The sequence below is a fragment of the Ovis aries genome, chromosome 17, assembly GCF_016772045.2.
Source record: "Ovis aries strain OAR_USU_Benz2616 breed Rambouillet chromosome 17, ARS-UI_Ramb_v3.0, whole genome shotgun sequence".
Taxonomy (NCBI): domain Eukaryota; kingdom Metazoa; phylum Chordata; class Mammalia; order Artiodactyla; family Bovidae; genus Ovis; species Ovis aries.
This window is the reverse complement of record NC_056070.1, coordinates 6,290,121-6,314,839: the sequence shown is the minus strand read 5'-3', so window position 1 is coordinate 6,314,839 and position 24,719 is coordinate 6,290,121. Positions and strand designations below refer to the sequence as shown.

Below are 24,719 nucleotides of genomic sequence, written 5' to 3'. Positions count from 1 at the left end.
TGCATAGCAGGAAAAATAAGTACCTGTGTCGGGGTCTCATTCTAGAACTTGGGCTGAGAAGTAGGCATGTGAAAGTGCCTAGGCAAATATCCTGTTTGGGTTCCTGGTTGTACCTTCTTGTAAAGGGTCATTATTTGTCTGTAGGACCTGAGGTTTCCTTAAGTCATTGTAGCCATTGTGGTCTGCTTTTAGTAAGAAAGAACATTCCCGAGCTTTATTATTGTGTATTATATGGCAGAACCTCATTTACCCTTTCTGCTGGAATTTCTATGAAAATTTGTTGCTGCAGTTCTTTATAGAACAAGGTCAATAAGTATTGACATGCAACCGTGAGGCAGAAGGGTCCTCCTTACATCGGCAGCCGACTGTCCTTCACGACTGGCCCATGGGGAGGCGGCTGCTCTCCCGTTTTGCTGGTCCTTGCTCTTTGGGACATTGGCAGAACCTGAATTTTACATTCGGCACAGCCCAGCCACCCTCCCCTGGTGGCTCATCATTAGCTTTCAAGTGATCACATTTAGGCTCTGGTCTCATCCTCCTTTAAGGAGGTTTCCTATTTGGAGGATTAGAGAAAGTTTCTGAGAAGTCAAGATAATGGGGCAGGAGAAGATTTTCTAGGATAAAAGGCTTCTAAGGGCTCTGAGAATATGGAGGAGGAGGGAAGAGGGGGAAAGAGAAGGGAGCCAGATTTTCTTGGTTTGGGTATTCATTTAAGGTGAGGATGACCTCGATTCATACAGACTTTGCGACCTGATGCTTAATAGAATTGGGTTTTAATATTTATAGCACGTTATGTAAATGCTGCCCCTCCAAGTGCTTCCTTAAATCCTCTTAGCTTATAAATGACAGCTTTGATTTCTTAAAAAAAAAAAAACAAACCAGAGAAATCTTTTCATTTATCCCTGCTTAAGAGTAGTAAACAATAGATGCTTAGTGCCCGCCTTTCATGCCAGGCCCCAAAGCCTGAGACTTGGATTCTCAAGAGTTTATCTCTGTGCTTTTGAGCTGATTACGGCCATGCATAGCTAAAGAGGGGAAAGCTGATGCTAGACTGTTGGTGCAAAGGCAGCTCTTGGAATTGTGTGTAGCGTGTCAGCTCAGCAGTGCTCCACAGGTAAGTTGAAAACACAGAAGCTACGCACGTGGTCCCCTTTGGAATGATTGTTGTTGTTGTTTAGTCGCTTGGTCGTGTCCAGCTTTTTTGTGATCCCGTGGACTGTAGCCTGCCAGGCTCCTCTGTCCCTGGGGTTTCCCAGGCAAGAATCCTCAAGTTGCCATTTCCTTCTCCAGAGGATCTTCCCTACCCAGGAATCGATTAGTGCTACTTTTTTTTTTCTTCTAGTAATCAGTATTGTTAGGGAATTCAAATATTGTGTAAATGATTTTAGGTTAAATTTCTACTCTAGGACCCTGAGATTGCAGTCATGCAATGGGTGTGCGCTAATGGAACTGTGTGTTTGGTGGTGGTGTCAGTCTTTTCCCCTTAATTGTCCTGGGTGACATCAGCTATTCTGTAATTTTTGTTTTAAAAAAAGTCCCAACTCACTGGGGCCTTCAGATCTCATGCAGAGAAGAGGGAGGCATTAAAAAACTTAAGCTCAACTTTGGCAAATGTAAATTGCCAGGTCCTTGGAGGCTGTCATTTGCTCAGGAAATGTTTATTAAGTACCGTCTGTGGCAGCAGCAGTGCACCGGGCTCTTTCCATTGCCCTGCAGTAATAAAGAAAAAGTCGCAGCTTGCGTCCCAGGACAGTATTGTAAGTGCCGTGAGCCTGGGGCTAGAGAACGCAGGAGAACACAAGGATAGAAGCCGTTTGTTCAGAAGCAGGGCAGCCCACAAGGAGGACTCTTCTCAAAATAATTTGTCTGCCAAGTGGTTGGTGCTTACCTGTTTCCTTTGCTTTATTTGGGTGCAGAGAGCGTTTATAGCTGGTCAGATGACACGGGTGTGTTGGTTGAGGAGTCATAAGGTTGGCACTGGAGTTGGGAATGGAAGGGCCGGACGCAGTGCTCAGGCCACTCCGGGTACTGTCAGTGGGTTCTGAGAGTGCACTGAGATGTACTGTAGGGGCCTTGCTTAGAATGAAGGAAACAGAACTGATCTGGTAACATCTGTGTGGACTCATCTGTCTAGCACATCCCTAAGAACCAAGAAATTCATAAAAGTAATTCAGGCCTTTCTGTGCAGATGCATCCTTACGCGGTCTGTCCACACTTACATAGCAGGTCTGGAGATCAGGCTTCTAAACTGAGTTGTGGATTTTGAAGGCAGACAAGGAGAAGAGGAAAGCATTTTTAAAGGCACGGCCCAGTAGCAGTGTGATAAAATGACAGCTAACGCTTTTAAAGTGAGGAGGAAAGGAGATCGACTACTGGAAAGGAGAAGATGTGACCACTCAGACTTTATCACCATCTGTTTCGTTTAGCATCAAGTGTGTTTGACTCCTGGCAGGGGGGATATCTAAGCTTCCTAGGGTATAAGACTGAAACCTGAAATTTTGCACCGTTTCCCTGGTAATTCTCATGCAGCCTTGTGTGAGTCTTTCTGTGTTACAGACAGTATGGCAGTTGATGACCCCTGTTCTGCCTTCAGGGCTTCCCAGGTCGCTCAGTGGGAAAGAATCCTCCTGCCAGTGCCTGCAATTGCAGGAGACACGGGTTTAATCCCCTGGAGAAGGAAATGACAACTCACTGCAGTATTCTTGCCTGGAAAATCCCACGGACAGAGGAGCCTGGCGAGCTACAGTCTATAAGGTCGCAAAGAGTCGGACATGACTTAGCACAAGCATAATTCTGCCTTTAGGGAGACAAAGCAGTGTATATTCACTCTTAAAATATTCCCAGTCAGAATGTTTAAACTAAAAATTCGTTGCTTTAAGCATCAAATCCTCAGTTCTTTGAAAAACTTGACTCTTTAGAGGAGTCTGTTTCCTGAAAGATTGATGTTTTACTGTATGGGAAGATCTCAGCACATAGAAAACAGTAACCCGTATTATTTAAAAAGTCACAGTTACTTTATAAGCAGTAAACTCTTTCAGCAGTTTATAAATAATACTTTATGTACATTATTCAGTTATAAAATTTTGACTTGCAGCTTGCCTGAAATGTATCTGAACTTTCTGCAGCATTTTGTTTCTGCACCTGTCATTTGCTATTTATTATATTTAGTTTGCTAGATCATAAACAGAACCCATCTTCCTGGACAGAAAATGTTGTTTCTAGCTTCTTGTTCATAAGAAATCCCAATAAAGGTTTACTGAATGACTAGTAATGAAACAAGTTATACTGAGCTTTCTAATTAATCCTTTTTACAGACCATGAACATACTTTCTGTTATCTTTTCCCTCTTTGTGATTACACACTAAAATCTTGATGGTATTTGAACTGCATCTGGTGATCAGGGTTGTCGGAACACTTGAATTGCTTCTTTCTGCCTTTGCTTTTCCCTTCCTGAATAAAAAGGCGGAATCAGCATGAGATTTTGAGGAATGTGAATAGGTTAGGGGCTTCAAATGAAGCTCTGAAGTGTGTTCTCGTGGCAGGCGTGTTCTTGCCTTGATGGGGTCACTACGGTGAGGCCGGGGGCCATTGGAGAGGCATGTATTGCAGCATCGAGGGGAGGCTCACCTGTGTTCACTCTGTCGTTGGTCCCAGGTGACTGTGGAGGAGGTCATGACCACAACCGCCTACCTGGACCTTTTTCTGCGCAGCATCTCTGAGCCAGCACTGCTCGAGATCTTCCTCCGCTTTATCCTGTTGCACCAGCATGAGAATGTCCACATCTTGGATACGCTCACGAGCCGAATCAATACCCCATTCCGGGTAAGGACAGCCCCAGTGGAAGGGAAGTTATGACTCAGGACAGATTTCAGGAGAGTTTGTTTTTGGAATAAAACTACTGAATATTCTCTTCTTTTTATTTCCCCTCCTTTTATTTTCCTTTCAGCCTTTACTTTTCTGTTTTGGAAGAGATGAGCTAGATTGTTTTGCTGTCTGGAGCCCTTCTGTCTGGGAGGCGGAAGTTACTGCCTTTTCTAGACAGTTTTCTCAGTTTGTCTGGGTTGCCACTTTCTTCTGTAGAACCGGCAGAATGTGCTTCTGAGGAGACAAGGAACAGGGGTTGGGGCTGAAGCTCAAGTAAAGCCAAAGGGCTGAAGTATGTCAAGTCTGGGTACTAGAGATCGTATTTCTTGCATCTGAAATGCAAGTCTGGGCACATGTGAGTTTAGGTAGTCATTCTTTGGCTTGGTGCTCTGAGTAACTTTGAAAATCCTCTCATACCTTTAGTGTGATCCTTTGCAGCCCTCTCCCCATAGGCTGTCTCTGTTTAATTGCAATTATTATTTTAAAAGCAAAGGTATGTTGGAAGAAAACAAAAACACTAGTTTGCAAAGATCCATGTACCCTAATGGTTATAGATAAGCAGCATTATTTGCAGTTTGCAAACTGTCCACGTTATGGAAGCAACCAAACTGTCCATCAGCAAATGAATGGATAAAGAGTACGTGGTAGGACTTCCCTGGTGGTCCAGGGGCTGAGAGTCCACCTTCCAGTGCAGGGGACACTGGTTTGATCCCTGGTTCAGGAAGATTCTACATGCACAGGACAGCTAATTCCGTGCCTCACAACTGATGAACCCTAGACACTCTAGAGCCCATGCTCTGCAACAAGAGAAACCTGTGCACTGGAGAGCAACCCCAACTAGAGAAAGCCGTTGTGTGACAGTGATACCTAGTGCAGCCAAAAAAAGGGAAAAAAATAGAAAATAAAAGGGGGAATGAAATTTTGCCATTTGCAAGAACTTGGATGGAGTTGGAGGGCTTTATGCTAAATGGAGTAAGTCAGACAGAGCAACACATGCTGTATAATACCACTTATATGTAGCATTTAGAAAATACAACCAACTAGTAAGTAAAACAGACAGGAAGCTGACTCACAGCTATGGATAACGAGTGTGGTTACCAGTGGTGAGCTGGAACGCGTAGGGGGAAAAAGGGATATCATGAAATCATGTGTGAAACTTTTGAAAACTGTAAAGCACTATAGAATTTAAAGAACCTTTCATTCAATAAAAACAAATCAAAAGCCTCAAAAAAAGTTGGATTTTTTGAAAGATTGACAAAATTGACAAACTTTTAGCTAGACTACTAAGGAAGAAAGTAAGAAGAGTCAAATTAATAAAATCCAGGATGAAAGAAGGGATATCACTATTGACCTCACAGAACTAAAAAGGATTATGAGGGATATTGTGAACAACTATATGCCAAAATATTGGATAATTTGGATGAAACAGGCAAGTTCTAGAAAGATACAGGCTTCTGAGACTGATTCAAGAAGAAATCGAAAATATATAAACAAGTAAGAACTCTTGTGTTTCAAAGAACACCATTAAGAAACTGAAAAGACAGCTGACACAATAGGAAGGAATCTTTGCAAGTCATGTCTCTGATAAGATACTTATACGCAGAATAACAAACTCCTGGGACTCAATAATAAAAAGACAGATACAGGGTGCTGAGCACCTTGACAGTGATTTGCCCATGTTACTATGGTGACACATAGAAAGGACTCAGAATGGGGAAAGCAGATGCTGAGGGGTAATCCTGGGAGAAAGAGAAGATTTCCTAGGAAAGGTGATGCCTAGGGTTAGTCTTGAAGAATAAGGAGGCTTTATCCTGCGGAAGAGACAGAGAAAGGCATTCCAGGCAGAGGAACAGAATGTGCAGAGGCGTGGAGTGAGTGGAATGAAGTGTTGCTTCTGCCTGACTGTAAGGGGTGACCTGTCCTGAGTACAAGAGATGTTTTGGGGCACACCAAGTACAGTTCTTTCCTTGCAGCACTGTTAGGAATTTCATTGACCAGGTTGTCAATGAAACTGGTCCTGCCTAGAAGACAGACTAGCGCTTATTCTCCTGTACAAACAGTAAGCGCCTCAGTTATTTAAGCGGCTGGATAGAACAATAAATGCTTACTCCCCAAAGGGCACAGTGATTTTAGAATGCACCTTTGGGAACCTTCTCTGTTGGGCTCTTTATCCTTCCTTTTTAGAAATTAGAGATGGCAAGAATTCTTCTTTTTTTTTTTTAATGAAAAAAGTACTTAATGAAATACTTCAGGAAAGTATATCATCACCCCCTCAGCACTATGGGAAATGGAACTCAGGAAAATCTTTGCCCCAAAGCCAAGAAACAAATCAAAAGGAGTTGAGGTTTGGGGCTGGGGACTCTAGGTAGAGAGTTGGCCGGGGTATATGCAATTTTCTTTTAGCCCTATCTTGTAAAAAAATCAATGTCATACTTGAAAATAACTAGAAGGGTCTTCTCTGGCACTCCAGTGATTAAGACTCTGGGCTCTGAATGGTGGGGATCCAGGATTTGATCCCTGGGGGTCAGGAGACTAGATCCCACATGTTGCGACTAAGACTCTGCATGCCACAGCTATTAATACAAGCTCCTGGATGCCATAACAAAGACTGCTCACAGCCAAATAAATAAATAAAATCTTAAAAAAAGAAAATAGGAAAACAAAACGACATTCATTGATTGTGTGTGTGTGTGTGTGTGTGTGTGTGTGTCTGTGTCTGTATGTGTGTGTGTCTGTGTGTGTGTGCGTGTCTGTGTCTGTGTGTGTGCGTCTGTGTGCGTATCTGTGTGTGTGTGTCTGTGTGTGTGCGTGTCTGTGTGTGTCTCTGTGTGTGTGTGGGTCTGTGTGTGTGCTGGGGAGTTGCAGGGGCATATTTATCTGGATCTTATATGAGCATAGGCATTTTGTAGGAGGGTAATTCTGCATAGTGGCATAGTCCCAGGGATAGATTGTCGAATAAAATCCTACAGGAGAACTGGTAGTCTGAATACACATTCTCTCTGGCAGCAGCATCTTAAAAAAAAAAAATTAAAACTACTTACAAAATAAAGGCCATTTCTTGTCATTCTGATGTATTGGCCATCTTTGGGGGTTCCAGAGGGCCTTTCAGTGTCTGAAATCGCATGTGTGTTTGTTGCTTCCCAGCTTTGTGTGGTGTCCCTGGCATTATTTAGAACACTCATCGGTTTACACTGCGAAGATGTGATGTTACAACTAATTCTAAGGTGAGTTGCCACCTTTTGTCTCCTTCAAAGAACAACCCTACACTATTGCTACTTATTTTCCTTTGGTGATATGAGCTAAGTAAGGGCCATGCTTCTAAGAAAGAAAATAATCAAGAAAATCAGCTTAATTTCTGCATTACTGCCCAAGGTTAAAAGTATTTAGGGGGGCAAAGGCATTATATTATACATGTGCTCCTGGAAAAAATAAATAGAACATTTGGAAACTTTCAGAAGTATTATGAAAGCTCTTCTGGTCTGTAACTGAATGTCTTTCTCCCAAAGTACATTTTTAGGAGGCTTATGTTATTGAGAACAACTTTTCTCAATATGAAATGCTGTTGGTATATAGAAATTATTCTGTGACTTTTGCTTTAGTAATGGTTTGGCTACAGTGCTCACTGCCTGACTTGCAAGCATTTTTCAGTTAAATTCGGTAGATATTTAATGAGTACTTCCTGTGTACAGTTCAGAAGGGCGTGGGTGGAGGGACGAACTGAAAAGGACATCCCCGTACGCGGGGCAGAGAAAGCCTGTCCTTCACATGTCCAGGTGGGAACGGTGCCGTGAAGGGGCTGGGATCTGAAGATGAGCGTCCAGAGTCAATGTGGACTGCCAGCAATTCGACGTCAGTTTGGTCATCGGGCAGGAGCCTCAGGGACGCCGAATCCTGCTTCAGCCCAGCCTGTCCTCTCAGGGTCACTGAGAGGAGCACCTGCCTTTGTGACGGAAGAGAGTTGATGAGGGCCTGTGCTCCCGCACTCCCCTCCGTGGTCTGGATGCAGTAAGGAAAGAGCCGACCAGCTCACTGGTGCCTGTTCCACCTCCATCTTCCATAGACCCTGCTGCTGACCCCCTCCTGGGACAGAGGGTGCTGAGAGCAAGAGGGGAGGGAGGAGACCCGGGCTGCCCCTGGTCCCCACCGCGGTTTAGACATGGATTAGCAGGATTACTGAGGAACTGGCTTTCCAAGAGGAGTCTGGCCCTGGAGAAGTTTCAGGGTGTGGCCAAGCGTGCTCCTGGGAACAGCGTCAGAGACGTCATCCAGGAGCTCAAGAAAACACACATCCTTGGCTGTCTTCTCCCAGACAAGCTGAGTCAAGAACTGGTGGTGGGTGAGGCCTGGCAAGCTGTGTTTTGTTTAGCTCTAGGGGATTCTGATGCCAGGCTAAGTTTGAGAACTACTGGTTTGAGGAAGGTGCAGTATAGATGTGTCACCCTGCAGAAGGGAGCGATAGAAGCACCGCAGGGGGAGTCGGTGGGCGGCCTGGTGATGGAGGCCTTGCAGAGTCACTGTTTTATAGGAGAATATCGCCTATTAATTTTGGGCTTTTGGAGGGTTTGGCTCAGGCCATCAGTAACTAATCTTAGGGCCTTAGCAAAGAACAGATCTGCTCATAAGTACATACCCTGGGTCGTTCAGGAGAGCATTCGTTTTCTGTCCTAAAAGGGTTACGTCCGCTTCGCATCAGGCCTCTCCTGATGTGACAGGGCATTAGCGGCGCCTGGATGAAATCCGTCAGAGCAGCTTGTTAAAGCCTTTTTGTTTAGTGTCAAAGCCAAAGTTCGCTCCCAACAAGGGTAAATCCTGGTTATATTTAAACGTTAGATTCTTGAATGCCGCTTCTTTGACAGCAGGGAAAGCAGCTGTCCTCTGCAGTGGGCCTGGAAGCCTGGCCCCACATCCCAGCCCTGGTCACCGGGGGAGGCTGAGCCCAGGGGGCGGACGCTTCTGTCCAATGGCGTTGTCTACTCATAGGGCGGTGCTTGTGGTAAAAACTGTCCCCAGAGGTCGTATTCGTCAAAGCTTCTTGTGAGAGCCAGATCTGTGCCTTATGAAGGTGAAGGAATCAGCTCGTGATTGGAATGCGCGTCCAAGGCAGTGCTTGGCATTTCCGTGGTGAGTAAGGGCCTGTTGTTGCCCAGGAGAGTGCGCGGTTGCAGGTGCTGAATGGAGTCATGGGAAAGCGCTGGGTGTGGCCTCTGGCCCCAGCGCTCCCAGCCCGAGTTTCTTTGTTTCCTTATTGAGGAGGATGATGAGAATATAATAGTAGTTGCCCTTTATTTTCTACTTTCTGTATTTCTGATTCTGCCACGTTGCCTGGGGAATCTGAGAAGAACGAGTTGGGGACAGATGTAGAGGTCAGCACGGGGTAGACAGCAGGAAACCTCTGCTTCCTATCTTTGTCACCCGAGCGGCTGATCCACCTCCCCCCGCCAATCCCCATTTAACAAGTACTTTTTCTGATTTTTTTTAAACTTTTTATTTTTTGTATTAGAGTATAGCTGATTAACAATGTTGTGATAATTTCAGGCAGAACAAGTATTTTCAATTGTAGTAAAATACACTCAACATTCAAAAAACTAAGATCATGGCATCTGGTCCCATCACTTCTTGGCAGATAGATGGGGAAACAATGGAAACAGTGAGAGACTTTATTTTCTGGGGCTCCAAAATCACTGCAGATGGTGACTGCCGCCATGAAATTAAAAGACTCTTGCTCCTTGGAAGAAAAGCTATGAAAGCAAAGACGTTACTTTGCCAACAAAGGTCCGTCTAGTCAAAGCTATGGTTTTTCCAGTGGTCATGTATGCATGTGAGAGTTGGACTATAAAGAAGGCTGAGTGCTGAAGAATTGATGCTTTTGAACTGTGGTGTTGGAGAAGACTCTTGAGAGTCCCTTGGACTGCAAGGAGATCCAACCAGTCCATCCTAAAGGAGATCAGTCCTGGGTGTTCATTGGAAGGTCTGATGTTGAAGCTGAAATTCCAGTACTTTGGCCACCTGATGCAAAGAGCTGACTCATTGGAAAAGACCCTGATGCTGTGAAGGATTGGGGGCAGGAGAAGGGGACGACAGAGGATGAGATGGTTGGATGGCATCACTGACTCAATGGACATGAGTTTGAGTGAACTCCGGGAGTTGGTGATGGACAGGGAGGCCTGGCCTGCTGCAGTCCATGGGGTCGCAAAGAGTCGGACACGACCAAGCAGCTGAACTGAGTCAAATGCACAGACCCTAACCACACAGTTCAGTGGTGGGCATTCACTCTATTGTGCAGCCATTGCCACCATCCATCGCCAGAACTGTTCTCACCTCACAAAGAAAACCCCTTCTGTGCCCCTTAAATCCTCACTCCCTGCCCCCACCCACGCCCCAGCCCAGGGCAGCCCCTGGCCTGCATTCTGCGGCTCTGCGTTTGCCTCTTCTGGGAGCCTCACGCAAGTGGACTCATGTAGTAGTTGTCTGTTTGTGCCTGATTCACTTCACTTAGCACGGTGTCTTCAAGAGTCTTTCATTTTGTAGCAGGTGTCAGAATTTCCTTCCTTTTGAAGACCAACTAATACACCATCATTTCTACCACATTTTGTCTACTCATTTATCTGTCACTGGACGTTTTGGATTGCTTGCCATTTTAGCTGTAATGAATAACACTGCTGGCCATAGATATACAGCTATGTCTCTTCAAAACCCTGCTTTCGCTTTTTTTGTGTAGATATCCAGAAGTGAAGCTGCTGGACCATTCTGTTAAATTTTTTTTTTCTACAGTAGCTGCACATTTTATAAGCCCACTGACAGTGCACAGGGTCCTGGCTGCTCCACATCCTTGCCAATACTTATTATTTTCTGTTAAACTAAAAACATTTTTTTTTAAGAAATTTATCTTTATTTATTTGGCTGCATTGAGTCTTAGCTGTGGCACACAGGCTCAGCTGCCCTGCAGCATGTGGGATCTTAGTTCCTTTCAATTCAGTTCAGTCGCTCAGTCGTGTCCGACTCTTTGCGACCCCATGAACTGCAGCACGCCAGGCCTCCCTGTGCATCACCAACTCCCGGAGTTCACTCAGACTCGTGTCCATCGAGTCCGTGATGCCATCCAAGCATCTCATCCTCTGTCATCCCCTTCTCCTCCTGCCTTCAATCCCTCCCAGCATCAGAGTCTTTTCCAATGAGTCAACTCTTCACATGAGGTGGCCAAAGTACTGGAGTTTCAGCTTCAGCATCATTCCTTCCAAAGAAATCCCAGGGCTCATCTCCTTCAGAATGGACTGGTTGGATCTCCTTGCAGTCCAAGGGACTCTCAAGAGTCTTCTCCAGCACCACAGTTCAAAAGCATCAATTCTTTGGTGCTCAGCCTTCTTCACAGTCCAACTCTCACATCCATACGTAACCACAGGAAAAACCATAGCCTTGACTAGACGGACCTTAGTCAGCAAAATACTGTCTCTGCTTTTCAACATGCTATCTAGGTTGGTCATAACTTTTCTTCCAAGGAGTAAGTGTCTTTTAATTTCATGGCTGCAGTCACCATCTGCAGTGATTTTGGAGCCCCCCAAAATAAAGTCTGACACTGTTTCCACTGTTTCCCCATCTATTTCCCATGAAGTGATGGGACCGGATGCCATGATCTTCGTTTTCTGAATGTTGAGCTTTAAGCCACCTTTTACATTCTCCACTTTCACTTTCATCAGGAGGCTTTTTAGTTCCTCTTCACTTTCTGCCATAAGGGTGGTGTCATCTGCATATCTGAGGTTATTGGTATTTCTCCCTGCAATCTTGATTCCCGCTTGTGCTTCTTCCAGGCCAGCGTTTCTCATGATGTACTCTGCATAGAAGTTAAATAGGCAGGGTGACAATATACAGCCTTGACGTACTCCTTTTCCTACTTGGAACCAGTCTGTTGTTCCATGTCCAGTTCTAACTGTTGCTTCCTGACTTGCATACAGATTTCTCAAAAGGCGGGTCAGGTCGTCTGGTATTCCCAACTCTTAGAATTTTACACAGTTTATTGTGATTCACACAGTCACAGGCTTTGGCATAGTTAATAACACAGAAATAGATGTTTTTCTGGAACTCTCTTGCTTTTTCGATGATCCAGCGGATGTTGGCAGTTTGATCTCTGGTTCCTCTGCCTTTTCTAAAACCAGCTTGAACATCAGGAAGTTCACGGTTCACGTATTGCTGAAGCCTGGCTTGGAGAATTTTGAGCATTACTTTACTAGTTTGTGAGATGAGTGCAATTGTGCGGTAGTTTGAGCATTCTTTGGCACTGCCTTTCTTTGGGATTGGAATGAAAACTGACCTTTTCCAGTCCTGTAGCCACTGCTGAGTTTTCCAAATTTGCTGGCATATTGAGTGCAGCATTTTCACAGCATCATCTTTCAGGATTTGAAACAGCTCCACTGGAATTCCATCACCTCCACTAGGTTTGTTCGTAGCAATGCTTTCCAAGGCCCACTTGACTTCACATTCCAGGATGTCTGGCTCTAGGTGAGTGATCACACCATTGTGATTATCTGGGTCATGAAGATCTTTTTTGTACAGTTCTGAGTATTCTTGCCACCTCTTCTTAATGTCTTCTGCTTCTGTTAGGTCCATACCATTTCTGTCCTTTATCGAGCCCATCTTTGCATGAAATTGTTCTCTTGGTATCTCTAATTTTCTTAAAGAGATCTTTAGTCTTTCCCATTCTGTTCTTTTCCTCTATTTCTTTGCATTGATCGCTGAAGAAGGCTTTCTTATCTCTTCTTGCTATTCTCTGGAACTCTGCATTCAGATGCTTATATCCTTCCTTTTCGCCTGTCTTCTTCTCACAGCTATTTGTAAGGCCTCCCCAGACAGCCATTTTGCTTTTTTGCATTTCTTTTCCATGGGGATGATCTTGATCCCTGTCTCCTGTACAATGTCATGAACCTCATTCCATAGTTCATCAGGCACTCTATCTATCAGATCTAGGCCCTTAAATCTATTTCTCATTCCACTGTATAATCATAAGGGATTTGATTTAGGTCATACCTGAATGGTCTAGCGGTTTTCCTTCTTCAGTTTAAGTCTGAATTTGGCAATAAGGAGTTCATGATCTGAGCCACAGTCAGCTCCTGGTCTTATTTTTGTTGACTGTATAGAGCTTCTCCATCTTTGGCTGTGAAGAATATAATCAATCTGGTTTCGGTGTTGACCATCTGGTGATGTCCATGAGTAGAGTCTTCTCTTGTGCTGTTGGAAGAGGGTGTTTGCTATGACCAGTGCATTTTCTTGGCAAAACTCTATTAGTCTTTGCCCTGCTTCATTCTGCATTCCAAGGCCAAATTTGCCTGTTACTCCAGGTGTTTCTTGACTTCCTACTTTTGCATTCCAGTCCCCTATAAGGAAAAGGACATCTTTTTTGGGTGTTAGTTCTACAAGGTCTTATAGGTCTTCATAGAACCGTTCAACTTCAGCTTCTTCAGTGTTACTGATTGGGGCATAGACTTGGATTACTGTGATATTGAATGGTTTGTCTTGGAAACGAACAGAGATCATTCTGTCGTTTTTTAGATTGCATCCAAGTACTGCATTTTGGAGTCTTGTTGACCATGATGGCTACTCCATTTCTTCTGAGGGATTCCTGCCTGCAGTAGTAGATATAATGGTCATCTGAGTTAAATTCACCTATTGCAGTCCCTTTTAGTTTGCTGATTCCTAGAATGTCGATATTCACTCTTTCCATCTCCTGTTTGACCACTTCCAATTTGCCTTGATTCATGGACCTGACATTCCAGGTTCCTCTTCACTTTCATGCGTTGGAGAAGGAAAATGGCAACCCACTCCAGTGTTCTTGCCTGGAGAATCCCAGGGATTGGGGAGCCTGGTGGGCTGCCGTCTATGGGGTCGCACAGAATCAGACACGACTGAAGTGACTTAGCAGCAGTAGCATGCAATATTGCTCTCTACAGCATCGGACCTTGCTTCTATCACCAGTCACATCCGAAGCTGGGTATTGTTTTTGCTTTGGCTCCATCCCTTCATTCTTTCTGGAGTTATTTCTCCACTGATCTCCAGTAGCATATTGGGCACCTACTGACCTGGGGAGTTCCTCTTTCAGTATCCTATCATTTTGCCTTTTCATACTGTTCATGGGGTTCTCAAGGCAAGAATACTGAAGTTGTTTGCCATTCCCTTCTCCAGTGGTTTGCCATTCCCTTCTCCAGTGGACCACATTCTGTCAGACCTCTCCACCATGACCCGCCCATCTTGGGTTGCCCCGCAGGCATGCCTTAGTTTCATTGAGTTAGACAAGGCTGTGGTCCTAGTGTGATTAGATTGATTAGTTTTCTGTGAGTATGGTTTCAGTGTGTCTGCCCTCTGATGCCCTCTTGCAACACCTACCATCTTACTTGGGTTTCTCTTACCTTGGGTGTGGGGTATCTCTTCTCAGCTGCTCCAGCAAAGCGCAGCCGCTGCTCACACCCGAGTGCCCTGCACTGGAAGCAGATTCCCAGTGACTGGAAGTTCCCTGGAAATGGCATGTTGGCAATCAAGTAGAAATAACAGGCAGATTTAAAGAACCAGCTGGGGCTTTTAGAAGTGGAAACTATAATTATTGAAATGAAAAACTGAGTGTTTAGTGTAGATAACATTTAAGATACAGATTAAGAGAGAATTAATGCGATTGAAGAAGTTACTACTAAGTTTGCAGCAGAAAGAGATAAGGAGATTTACATTTGTGAGAACAAGGCTGTGAACAGTGGTGGCTGGAATGATAAGGTGCAATGATAAGGTGTGTATCCAGTTAGGTCCATCTAGTCAAAGCTAAGTCATGTATGGATGTGAGAGTTGGCCCATAAAGAAAGCTGAGTGCCGAAGAATTGATGCTTTTGAACTGTGGTATTGGAGAAGGCTCTTTGAGAGTCTTGAACTGCAAGAAGATCAAACCAGTTAATCCTAAAGGAAATCAGTCCTGAATTGGAAGAACTGATGCTGAAGCTGAAACTCCAATACTTTGGCCACCTGATGTGAAGAGCTGACTCATTGGAAAAGACCCTCATGCTGGGAAAGATTGAAGGCAGGAGAAGGGAATGACAGAGGATGAGGCAGTTGGATGGCATCACTGTCTCAAAGGACATGAGTTTGAGCAAGCTTAGGGAGTTGGTGATGGACGGGGAGGCCTGGCGGGCTGCAGTCCATGGGGTTGCCAAGAGTTGGACACAACTGAGCAACTGAACTGAACTGAGTCCCTCTCATCTTTGGTTCTGTTTTCCAACGTTGCAGTTACCTATGGTCAACTGTGGTTCAGAAATATTAAGTGGAAACTTAATATTAAGTGAAAACTTAAGTGGAAATAAGCGGCTCATAGGTTTTAAATTGTGTGCTGTTCTGAGTAGGTGTGATGGAATCTCAGGCCTCCCCTCCCAGGATCCCCAGTTACCGACAGAGTCTAACCCCTGATATCCAGCCGTCAACGTCTTCATGGCTCAGCGATCCAGGATCACCTTAAGTACACGTTCATCGTTTGTGTTATGTCGGAAGGTCAGTGACAGCCTGAGCCTGCGTCACGAGCCTGACATTGTTCAGCTCACTTCATGCCATCGTGGAGGCGTTTTGTCGTCTCATATCCTCGCAGGAGGGGGGAGTACAGCACAGGAAGACGCTTGGAGAGACACTGCATTCTCATAACTTTCATTACAGTACACGGTTATAGTTGCTATGTTTTACTACTGGATACTCCAAAAACGGATCCGTGAGCTACTGCGCTGTGTATTCTAGGGTGAAACTGAGTAGGCTAGACCATATTACCCCTAGATAAATGAGCTGGATATGATTTTTTTGTCATTCTGCAGTACCATTTTGTAAATTAAAATATTGATGTTATCATATCTGTCCATTTTCCAACACTAAAACTTTTCTGAAGTTGGGGGAAATAGCTATTACTAGCTGGTGGTGTTACTCTCTTCCTGAGCCTTATCTAGAAACTAAACTTTATCATAGGTTTGCATGTATAGAAAGAAGCACAGTATTTATAGGGTTCAGTACTGTCCGCTGTTTCAGGTATCACTGGGGGTCTTGGAATGTATCTCCTGCAGATAACGAGGGGCTTACTGTAATGAGAACAGTGTCTTTTCTGACTTAGAATCTGTACCAAAAGCAAAGGCAATTAAAAGATCCTTATTTTTCTAGCCATTTAAACGTTAAGGGACCTAAAAGATATATTTATAAACTGTCCGTTTTTGTTGTTGCTGCTGTAGTCATTTGAACGTGCACGACAAACTTGTAGATCTGAGAGGCAGCAGAGAGCAGTGACGGTTATGTGACTCCTTTTAGTGAGTTATTTGTTACACGATAAAACTACATCAATTTTTGTTGCAACTCAAACACTCTTAATTATTGACATTTCAAAGTGATAATCCGTTTGTAACTGATTTTTTTTTTTCTTTACCAAGATATCAGAGTAGTAAGTTGGAATAAGGTACCCCTAGAGAGGCTATTTAGGGCCACAGAAAATGTAAGAGAAATTGTCCACCTCGCAGGATGTGACCTGTGATGGGCCAAAGGCAGGCAGGGGCTGCTGACCGGCAGTCGCCTGACAGGTTACATGCACCCCCCCCACCCTACCCCCATCCCCCCGTGTTCGTGACACTTCCCAGCTTAGGCACCACTGGATTGCTTAATACCCTGAATGGCATTTCTGAATATTCTGGTTGGGGTTTTTCTTTCACAAGTGCTGGTCCTTGGTCAGGTTTATGAACTACATCACCTTTTGTGTTCAGGTAGAAACTATTTGCTCAAAGAGAAGCTGTCTGTTCACTTCAGGAACATTCCCATCTTATGTGAGCATTAGGTTTCTGGAGGAGCGGGGAAGAGAAGCCAACCTAAGGGTACGGTGAACAGGAGAAATCCGGCCAAAACATCTTAGAAAACCAGAGGAGCTTTTTGAAATTCACTCACGTTGCTGTTAAGATTCTTGCCCGCTGGTGCATACTGAGGTGGTCGTCATCTCCTGAGAAGCGTCTTGCTTCCTTCATCATACCCGACTGCTTTGTTTGTTTTTATTGGCAGTGTAGCAGCAGGCAGTGTGCATGCTCTGTTATTGATCGGTTGTCAGTGAATTGTTTCAGAAGTGATGATGATTTATTTTAACGAGTGATATCCAGTAACGCAGAACATGGACCCAGGGTTGCGGAGGGCTAGGGAGATAATGAAAAAAGGGAGGACAGTGTAGGAAATAGTTTTTTTCCTGCTGTATTGGGATGGCTTTGAGTAACCTGAGCCTCTAGAGCCATGTGTTGGTTTCCGATTCTGTAATATTTACTGCTTCCTGAACTTAAATAAAATCCCACCTCAGGCAAATAGAGTTGAAATGAAAAGATAGTTTGATGCCAGACATCTGTACGAAGTTTCCTAAGTGATCTTCCTGCAGTCATCAGCCACTTAATCCTGACGGGCGATGTTTGGGGAGCATCTGACCCCACTCTGTTTCTAGTCTCTCTCTGTAACTGAGGGCAGGCGGGGGTTAGTGTGTGCTCCCCCCACGCTTCTCTCTGGGGTGGTCCTTCATTATAGAAGCACAGTAGTGGAAGTCCTGCTGTAAGTGTGGGGGTGTTCTTCATTTGGGTTGACTCTCCAATTTCTAATTGTATAGAACCCTCTCCTTCAACCACTGGGGCATCCCTTTATTTGATTTACTCAGAAGAAAGTTCTTAGTTTCTACTGAAAGTGTGTATTTGCAAAGTTGCAAATTCCCAGTCACTATTTATCCTAATATAATTCCAAGCTACCCACCAGTGATATTTGATAAATAGCTCTATTAGGTTTGATCCACTGGTCTATTTTTTTTTCTTTTACTTCTTCAAATAAAGAGTAGAAATCTATGTATATATATCAACTTAAATCATGAAATATGCTTGGTTTGAGCTGTAAGCAGTCATCAAGTTCCTGCAGTATATAAAAGCATCGAAGCAGGTTGTTTTTTAAATAATTAATGATGAGAATAAGGATACAATATAAATTCTGTATAATGTGAATTTCCCCGGGCCTCTCTCGCCTGTGTCGGCAGAAGAGTTCGCATCAGCAACCACAGGACAGGTTTTCCTGGCTCTTGCCCGCCCCCCTGCCCGTTGTCTAAGACCATGGCCCCCTGTGAAGCATCAGCTATCAGTTCTGTGGGAGCCCACGGGTGGGGTCTCCCACGGGCTCCCGCGCAAGCCTGTGCCCCAGTGCAGTTGCCCCAGGAGCGTCTCCGCTGAGCCCTTGATCGGTGCTGCCTCCCTCGGTCCCTGCCGTGTCCCTGCTCCCGAGAGGGCTCGGGGGCGATGGAGGGCATGAGGGTTGGACCAGCACGGCCTCCCTGTGTGTCCCTGGGGCCAGAAGAAGGCTTCTCTCCTTTGCATCACTCTTGGTCCACAGAGTGTCTCCTCTCACCGAGATCCTCATGAAAAGAGCTCTTTCATTTTCTGCCTGTAGGATCTGTTTCCTCTCCAGCAGGACTCAGGCACACATCCCCAAGGCTGGGCTAAGGAGGAGGACAGATGGGCCCGTTTCCCGCACTGCCTCTCCCGTCCCCTGTTTGCTCTTGGGCCTCTGAGCTCCACGCTCCTGCACTTGCAGGTAGATACTGCTGCGTCAGGCACGCGGGGTGCGTCTGGATCTTAGCGATGCGGGTTTAGGCTCAGATGTCTCTGTGTGTTGCGTGCCTGTGAGTGTGGGGAGGGGAGACTGCGTCTCCCTTACTTGGCAGTCTAGCTAAGGTTTGGGTTGAGTGAGGCATAATTTGGTTTACTGATTAAAGGTGGCAGCACTAGAGGTGAAGAACCCACCTGCCAGTGTAGGGAACAGAAGAGACCCGGGTTCGATCTCTGGGTTGGGAAGGTCCCCTGGAGGAGGGCAGGGTAACCCACTCCAGTATTCTTGCCTGGGGAATCCCACAGGCAGGCCTGGCTACAGTCCATAGGGTCACAAAGAGTCAGACATGGCTGAAGTGACTTAGCACAAGTTAAGGATTTATGTATGTATCTTTATTTGTATTTATGTTACTTACTTGATTGCCTGTGGCATGTGGGATTTAGTTTTCTGACCAAAGGACGAATCCAGGGCCCCTGCATTGGGAACCACTGGAGCACCAGGGAAGTCCTTGATTTATTTTCTGAGAACTGAAGGTTCAGCGGCAAGCTTGTCGTTCCATACCGTGTTGTAAAGACCGAAGTGTCTTCATAGCGTGTGCTATGAAGAGAATGAAATCTCTTTTCCTCCTTGACTCAGGCACTGGCAGCAGGTCAGTCATTAATGCAAACGTACGTTTTCCTCTTGTGGATCCGCAGGAGCCGTGGGAGACAGCTCAATGTTTACTGGCCTCGGGACATACCCTGGAAGTTGTACTTTTATCTTTTCCTCTGAATCCTTAATCATCCTTGTTTTCCTCTGTACTGCCTCTCTCTTGAAAGCTAAATACAGAAACAAAACCATGCAGGTTTATTGAAGATTGCAGTTGTCTGCCTCAGGGCTCGGGGTCTCTGGAATTGGCTCCCGCACAAACCTGGGGCACTTGGCTCTGGCCGTGAGGCTTCCATCCGGTTTGTTCCATCTTTGTTTCTACAAACAGCGTGATCTTTCTCCCTGTTAGGAAAGGAAGCCACCGAAATGCACTTGATTCCAGCCTCGCAGCCTGCCAGCGTGCGCCGAGTGTGTCAGAAACGACTGCCCACATTTTCTTGTCTCCGGCCGTGTGATGGTCCTGGGATGCTTTGTCGCCCACTCCCCAGAAGTGGTGGAACCGGGGCCCAGAGCTCCATGCTGAGCCCTTGGCCACTGTGATGTTGTGGTTCATGAGAAGAAATACATGTTTGGTCTTTGTCCTTTTCCTTCTGAGCCCCTGATATCCGGGGAGAGGAGAAGGTTGAATTAAGTGCGAATGGTCAGTGATTCAATTAGCCATGACCGTAATGAAACCTCCATAAAGCCCCACAACCGCTGGGTTTGGAGAGCCTCCCATTGGTGGAGGTGCTGGGAGAGAGGGGCCGGGAGATGACACGGAACCTCCATAGCCTCCCCCACCGCTGCCCCCCTGCATCTCTCCCTCCGACTGTTCCTGAGTTACATCCTTTCCTAACAAACTAGTGACCTAGTAAGTAATGTGTCTCTGAGTTCTTTATTTACAAAACAGAAACAGACTCACAGATTTAGAGAAGAAACTTAGGTGGTGAGGGGAATAGTTAGGGAGTTTGGGATGGACAGGTACACACTGATGTATTTTAAGTGGGTCTATCCTAAAGGAGATCAGTCCTGGGGTTCATTGGAAGGACTGATGTTGAGGCTGAAACTCCAATACTTTGGCCACCTCATGCGAAGAGCTGATTCATTTGAAAAGACCCTGATGCTGGGAGGGATTGTGGGCAGGAGGAGAAGGGGACGACAGAGGACGAGATGGTTGGATGGCATCACTGACTCAATGGACATGAGTTTGGGTGGACTCTGGGAGTTGGTGATGGACAGGGAGGCCTGGCGTGCTGCAGTTCATGGGGTCGCAGAGAGTTGGACATGACTGAGCGACTGAACTGAACTGAACTGAACCAGCCAGGACCTACTGTATAGCGCAGGGCACTGTGCTCAGTGTTACGTAGCAGCCTGGATGGGAGGGGAACTGGGGGAGAATGGACACGTGCATATATCTGGCTGAGTCCCTTTGCTGTCCACTGGAAACTGTCACAAGATTGTTAACTGGCTATGCTCCAATATAAAATTAATAAGTTACAAAAAAAAAAAAAGCCTCTGAGTTCTGTGCACTTCTCTAGCAAATTGATCAAACCAAGAGGTGGTTGTTGGAGCTGCAGGAGCACAGGTGACAGCCTGGGCTTGTGACTGGCATCTGAAGTGTGTGTGTGTGTTGGGAAGTCTCGTAGGACCAAACCCTCAGCCCATGGGCTCCACTGCCACCTCCGAGTAGACAGTGCCAGACTTGAGTTGAACCAAAGGACACCTTCAGCCTGGAGCACTGCTTGCTTGGTGGTGTGGGGACACCCCCCACCCTTACATACAGCCCCTTCGGAACTGCTGCCAGAACACTGTGGCACAAGATATTCTCATGGCCCTACGGGAGAACAGGAGAGGAGGCTGGCACCCTGATAGGTCTTTGCCTTTCCATGCAGCTGCTGTCGTCCGGCGCCCACTCTGAGCACTGCCCACGGGCTCATGAGGCAGAGCTCCTGAAGGAGGCGGTTCTCTGGTAGCACATCCTGTTGAGAAGGCAGACACCGGAACAGTTGTGGTTCTGACAGCAGCGCCTTAGCAGAGGGCCGTGAGCGCAGTGGAGGGACAGGGTGTCTCCAGCTTGGAATGGGAAGCCCGGATGCCCTCCTGGAGAAAGTGACACTGAAGTTGGAGTTTGCAGGACGTCTGGTGTCTGGCAGGGGCGGGGGAAGCATGCTGCAGAGAGAGATTACAGCTGAGGCAAAGGCCCGAGGCGCAGAGGGGCAGCACAGCCATTAAGAGGGGAAGTTTGGGGATGTTAAACCGTGAAGGCCCTTAGATCTGCTGTCAGAAAAAAGCAGCCTTTGACAAGCTTGAAGCTAGGAGTGAGCCCCGGGGGCGGGAGTGAAGCTGCAGAAAGGATGAGCCCCCCCTGATCACGGGAGTGGACCTGCAGACACTGAACGCAGCCCTTTTTGTCTTCCAGGTATCTGATCCCTTGCAATCACATGATGCTGAGTCAGAGGTGGGCTGTGAAGGAGAGAGACTGTTATTCTGTGTCTGCGGCCAAGCTGCTCGCCCTGACCCCCGTCTGTTGCTCCAGCGGGATCACCCTGACACTTGGAAACCAGGAGAGGGATTATATTCTCTGGTCAAAGTGCACGCATGATAGCCCAGGTAGGGGTGTTGCCGACCTGCATCCCTGACCCTTTAAGCGATAGAAATTGACAAGAGGCCAGGGGAGGAATTCAGGCAGGGCTTTCCCGGGCCTCTTGCTGCAGCCCAAGAACAAGAAACAGATGCCCTTGCTTGCTCCCAAGCCGGGGGCCAAGCTGGTTCCTTAAACAGGGTGAGGGTGGGGGTGGACCGATAGATGGGGTCAGAGGGGTGGCTTAGGTGGGCTGCCGACCCCCTTGGTGGTGCTGTGCGCTGGGATCAGGCTCAGTGCCCTGCTTTTGCTTCTGGCGCCGCGGGAGTGGCGGTTCAGTTCTGGCCTTTTTGTGTGCTGTTTTCCGTAATTTGCCCCATCTGTGCATGTAGGTAGTTATTTTTAGTTCCTTATAGCTTCTTTGTATTCTGTCGCTGGAGGGGAGGAGGAGATGCATGTCCAGGTGTAAGCACTGAAGCACAGGGTCCGGGGTCCCAGCCTGCCAGGCAGCCCTCTCTAGTGATAATCTTTATAAAGGAAAGGGTACCAGATTCCATCTCTCCTTGTAGACAGGGAATGCTGCAGTGAGTCCTGCTTCTTTTATGACTGACTAGCTAGGGGTCCTTTTCTGCTTCTTACAGTTGTAGTAAGTATTCACTGACGTGCCCAGCTCTCACCCAGTCAGTGTCCCCAGACCTCAGTTTTCACTAGGCTTTCTAGCAGCAACCTCAGTGTACAAGTATGAGATGTGTTGTATTCGCACGTCTTTTTAAAACAACACGGGGCTGGGGGTTGGAGTCGGCTATAGCTAAGGTAGTTAGCCCTTATTTTAGATAATGGAGAGGCTGAACGAAGTAAGGAGAGAGGTTGGCGTGAGATGACCTTGACTTGGGGAGGCAGGGACTGGACTTGTGGCTTGACCTGTGGCTCTGCCACTGGCTCTTGGGTGATCTTTGTCTCTGAGCCTCAATTTCTTCATCTGTAAATGGAGAAAACAGTGTCTTCACTTAGGCTTGTGAGGATTAAATTTGACAGCACTGATAAAGCGCCTGCCGGCTGGTAGACGTTTTAAGAAACGGTAGAATTTGTGTTTGCCCTTGTCTGAGTCCATTTTTTCCCTAAAGGAAATGTAAACTTCAATGCAGATGTTTGCATAGCTATTTCAGTTACATGGTTGAGAGCTTTTAACATCAAAGGTAGTCAGTGTATCATTCTTAGGTTAAAGGGGCTATTTTAATAGTGAATATGAAAATTTATCGCAAGACACTACTTGGAACATAAAACTTCCAGTAATTCTCAGGATGGCAGAATGAATTAACAGGCTTCTTAAAAAACCCAGGGTTTTCTAGAGGGAATCTGTTTTCCAAGTTCACGGATTCTATAGGCTTTCTACTTTAGAGTCAAACCAGTCTTTTTAATTATTACCTGCTCTATGGCAGGTGCTGTGTTGGAAATACTGCTTCACTTAATCCTCCCAACAGCTTGAGAGGCCGCCATCACTGGCTCACATGTCTCTAAAGGCTGACACCTAGTAACAGACTTCCGCTGGTGATGGCCAGATTGGTTTTGTATCTTCTCTGAGGGTTGAGTTTCTGGTTTTATTTTTTCTGCCTAAAACTGTAACCATTTTTCGTTCTTGGAGAATCATGGTCAGAAATCTTTAGAGCCACAGTGGCTGGGGGGACAGGGTCTCGGCGGGCCCCGCAGGGCTGCACCCATTCTGACTCGTGTGTCTCCTGGGGCAGGGCCCACAGAGCAGCCGCTGCCCGAGGCCTTCCCGCCGTCGGCCTGCATCGTGGAGTACGGCAAAGCCCTGGACATCAGCTACCTGCAGTACCTCTGGGAGGCCCACTCCAACATCCTCCGCTGCATGCGGGACTGCCGCGTGTGGTCCGCCCTGTACGATGGAGACTCCCCCGACCCCGAGGCATTCTGCCTGGGCCCGCCGGAGGAGAGGGCCCCTGGCACCACCTCCCCTGTGCTTCGGCTTCCGCAGCAGGTCCCCGGGACGACCGGGCCCCCACTGGCTCCCAGGAAGGAAAAGAGCCACACGGAGCTGGAGTGGGACGACAGCTATGACACCGGGATCTCCTCGGGGACTGGCGGGGGCTCCCCCGGGCCGTATGAGGATGCTGAGAACGCCAGTCCCCCGGCCCCCGTGGACCCTCCTAAACACATCCAGGAGATGAAGAAGAATGCCATCCTGCTCTTCAAAGGGGCCTACATCGAGGAGTCTGACTTCCAGGACGATGTGATGGTGTACAGGCTGTGTGCTGAGAAGGATGCTGAAGATGCGTGTGGTTCACAGGAGGACTCTGTGAGTCCCCCAGCCCAGATCCAGGTCCAGGGTGCCCCCCTGAACAATGGCCCCCTGCCTGGCCCTGAGCCTGAGACGGATTCGGAGGAGGAACATAGCAGGGATGATCTGGCCGTGCTTCACAGTGCATCCAGGGACCCAGCACCAGCCAACGAGCCTGAGGCCTCCCCAGAACCAGCCCCCGAGTCAGCAGCCCCCAGCCCTGAGGCGGAGCCCAGTGCCCAGCCGACAGCGGCGGTCCCCGAGGGTGAAGACTTCATGGCCCAGTACGACCAGATCATTAAAGAGCTGGGTTCCAGCACTGAGGGCCTGATGGAGCGGGATCTCTCCTCACCAGATGCGTTGCTGGTCACAAAGGAGCCAGAGGGGGAGGGAGACGAGAGCCAAGGGGGAGAGGAAGATGAGGGGAAGAAGGACCCGGAGGAGGACGACGACGACTTTGACTCTTTCATAGCCGAGGCTCCCCCCCCAGAGACCCCGCCACCCCCGTTCGGAGCGCGAGATGATGCCACCTTTGCCAGTCACCGTCCTGCAAGGACGCAGAGCACCCCGTTCACAGGTGACGCCCTCAGATTGCTTTGTGGTTTCTGCTTTTGAAAGTACTTGTACGTATTGCATCAGAGGAGTGAGGTAGGTGCAGGTAAGGAGCATTATCAGTTCACCTACCAGAGGGGTGGAAGTATTTTTGTAAGGAGCAGGGAGGGGTGGTTTCATGTTTACCTTATTTTA

The 24,719-nt window shown here is 46.9% G+C and overlaps 1 protein-coding gene across 5 annotated transcripts in view; it reads left to right on the top strand.

Annotated features, from left to right (window-relative positions):
• The window catches only part of FHIP1A (FHF complex subunit HOOK interacting protein 1A), a 312,856-nt gene that overhangs the window by 265,324 nt on the left and 22,813 nt on the right, over nt 1-24,719 (top strand). For all 5 annotated transcript variants that reach the window (XM_027956239.3, XM_060400969.1, XM_042234932.2 and 2 more), the window contains 4 exons: nt 3,655-3,822; nt 7,009-7,088; nt 21,512-21,702; nt 23,419-24,549. In XM_027956239.3, coding sequence (XP_027812040.2) covers nt 3,655-3,822; nt 7,009-7,088; nt 21,512-21,702; nt 23,419-24,549 — 1,570 coding nt within the window. The remainder of the gene's footprint in view (nt 1-3,654; nt 3,823-7,008; nt 7,089-21,511; nt 21,703-23,418; nt 24,550-24,719) is intronic.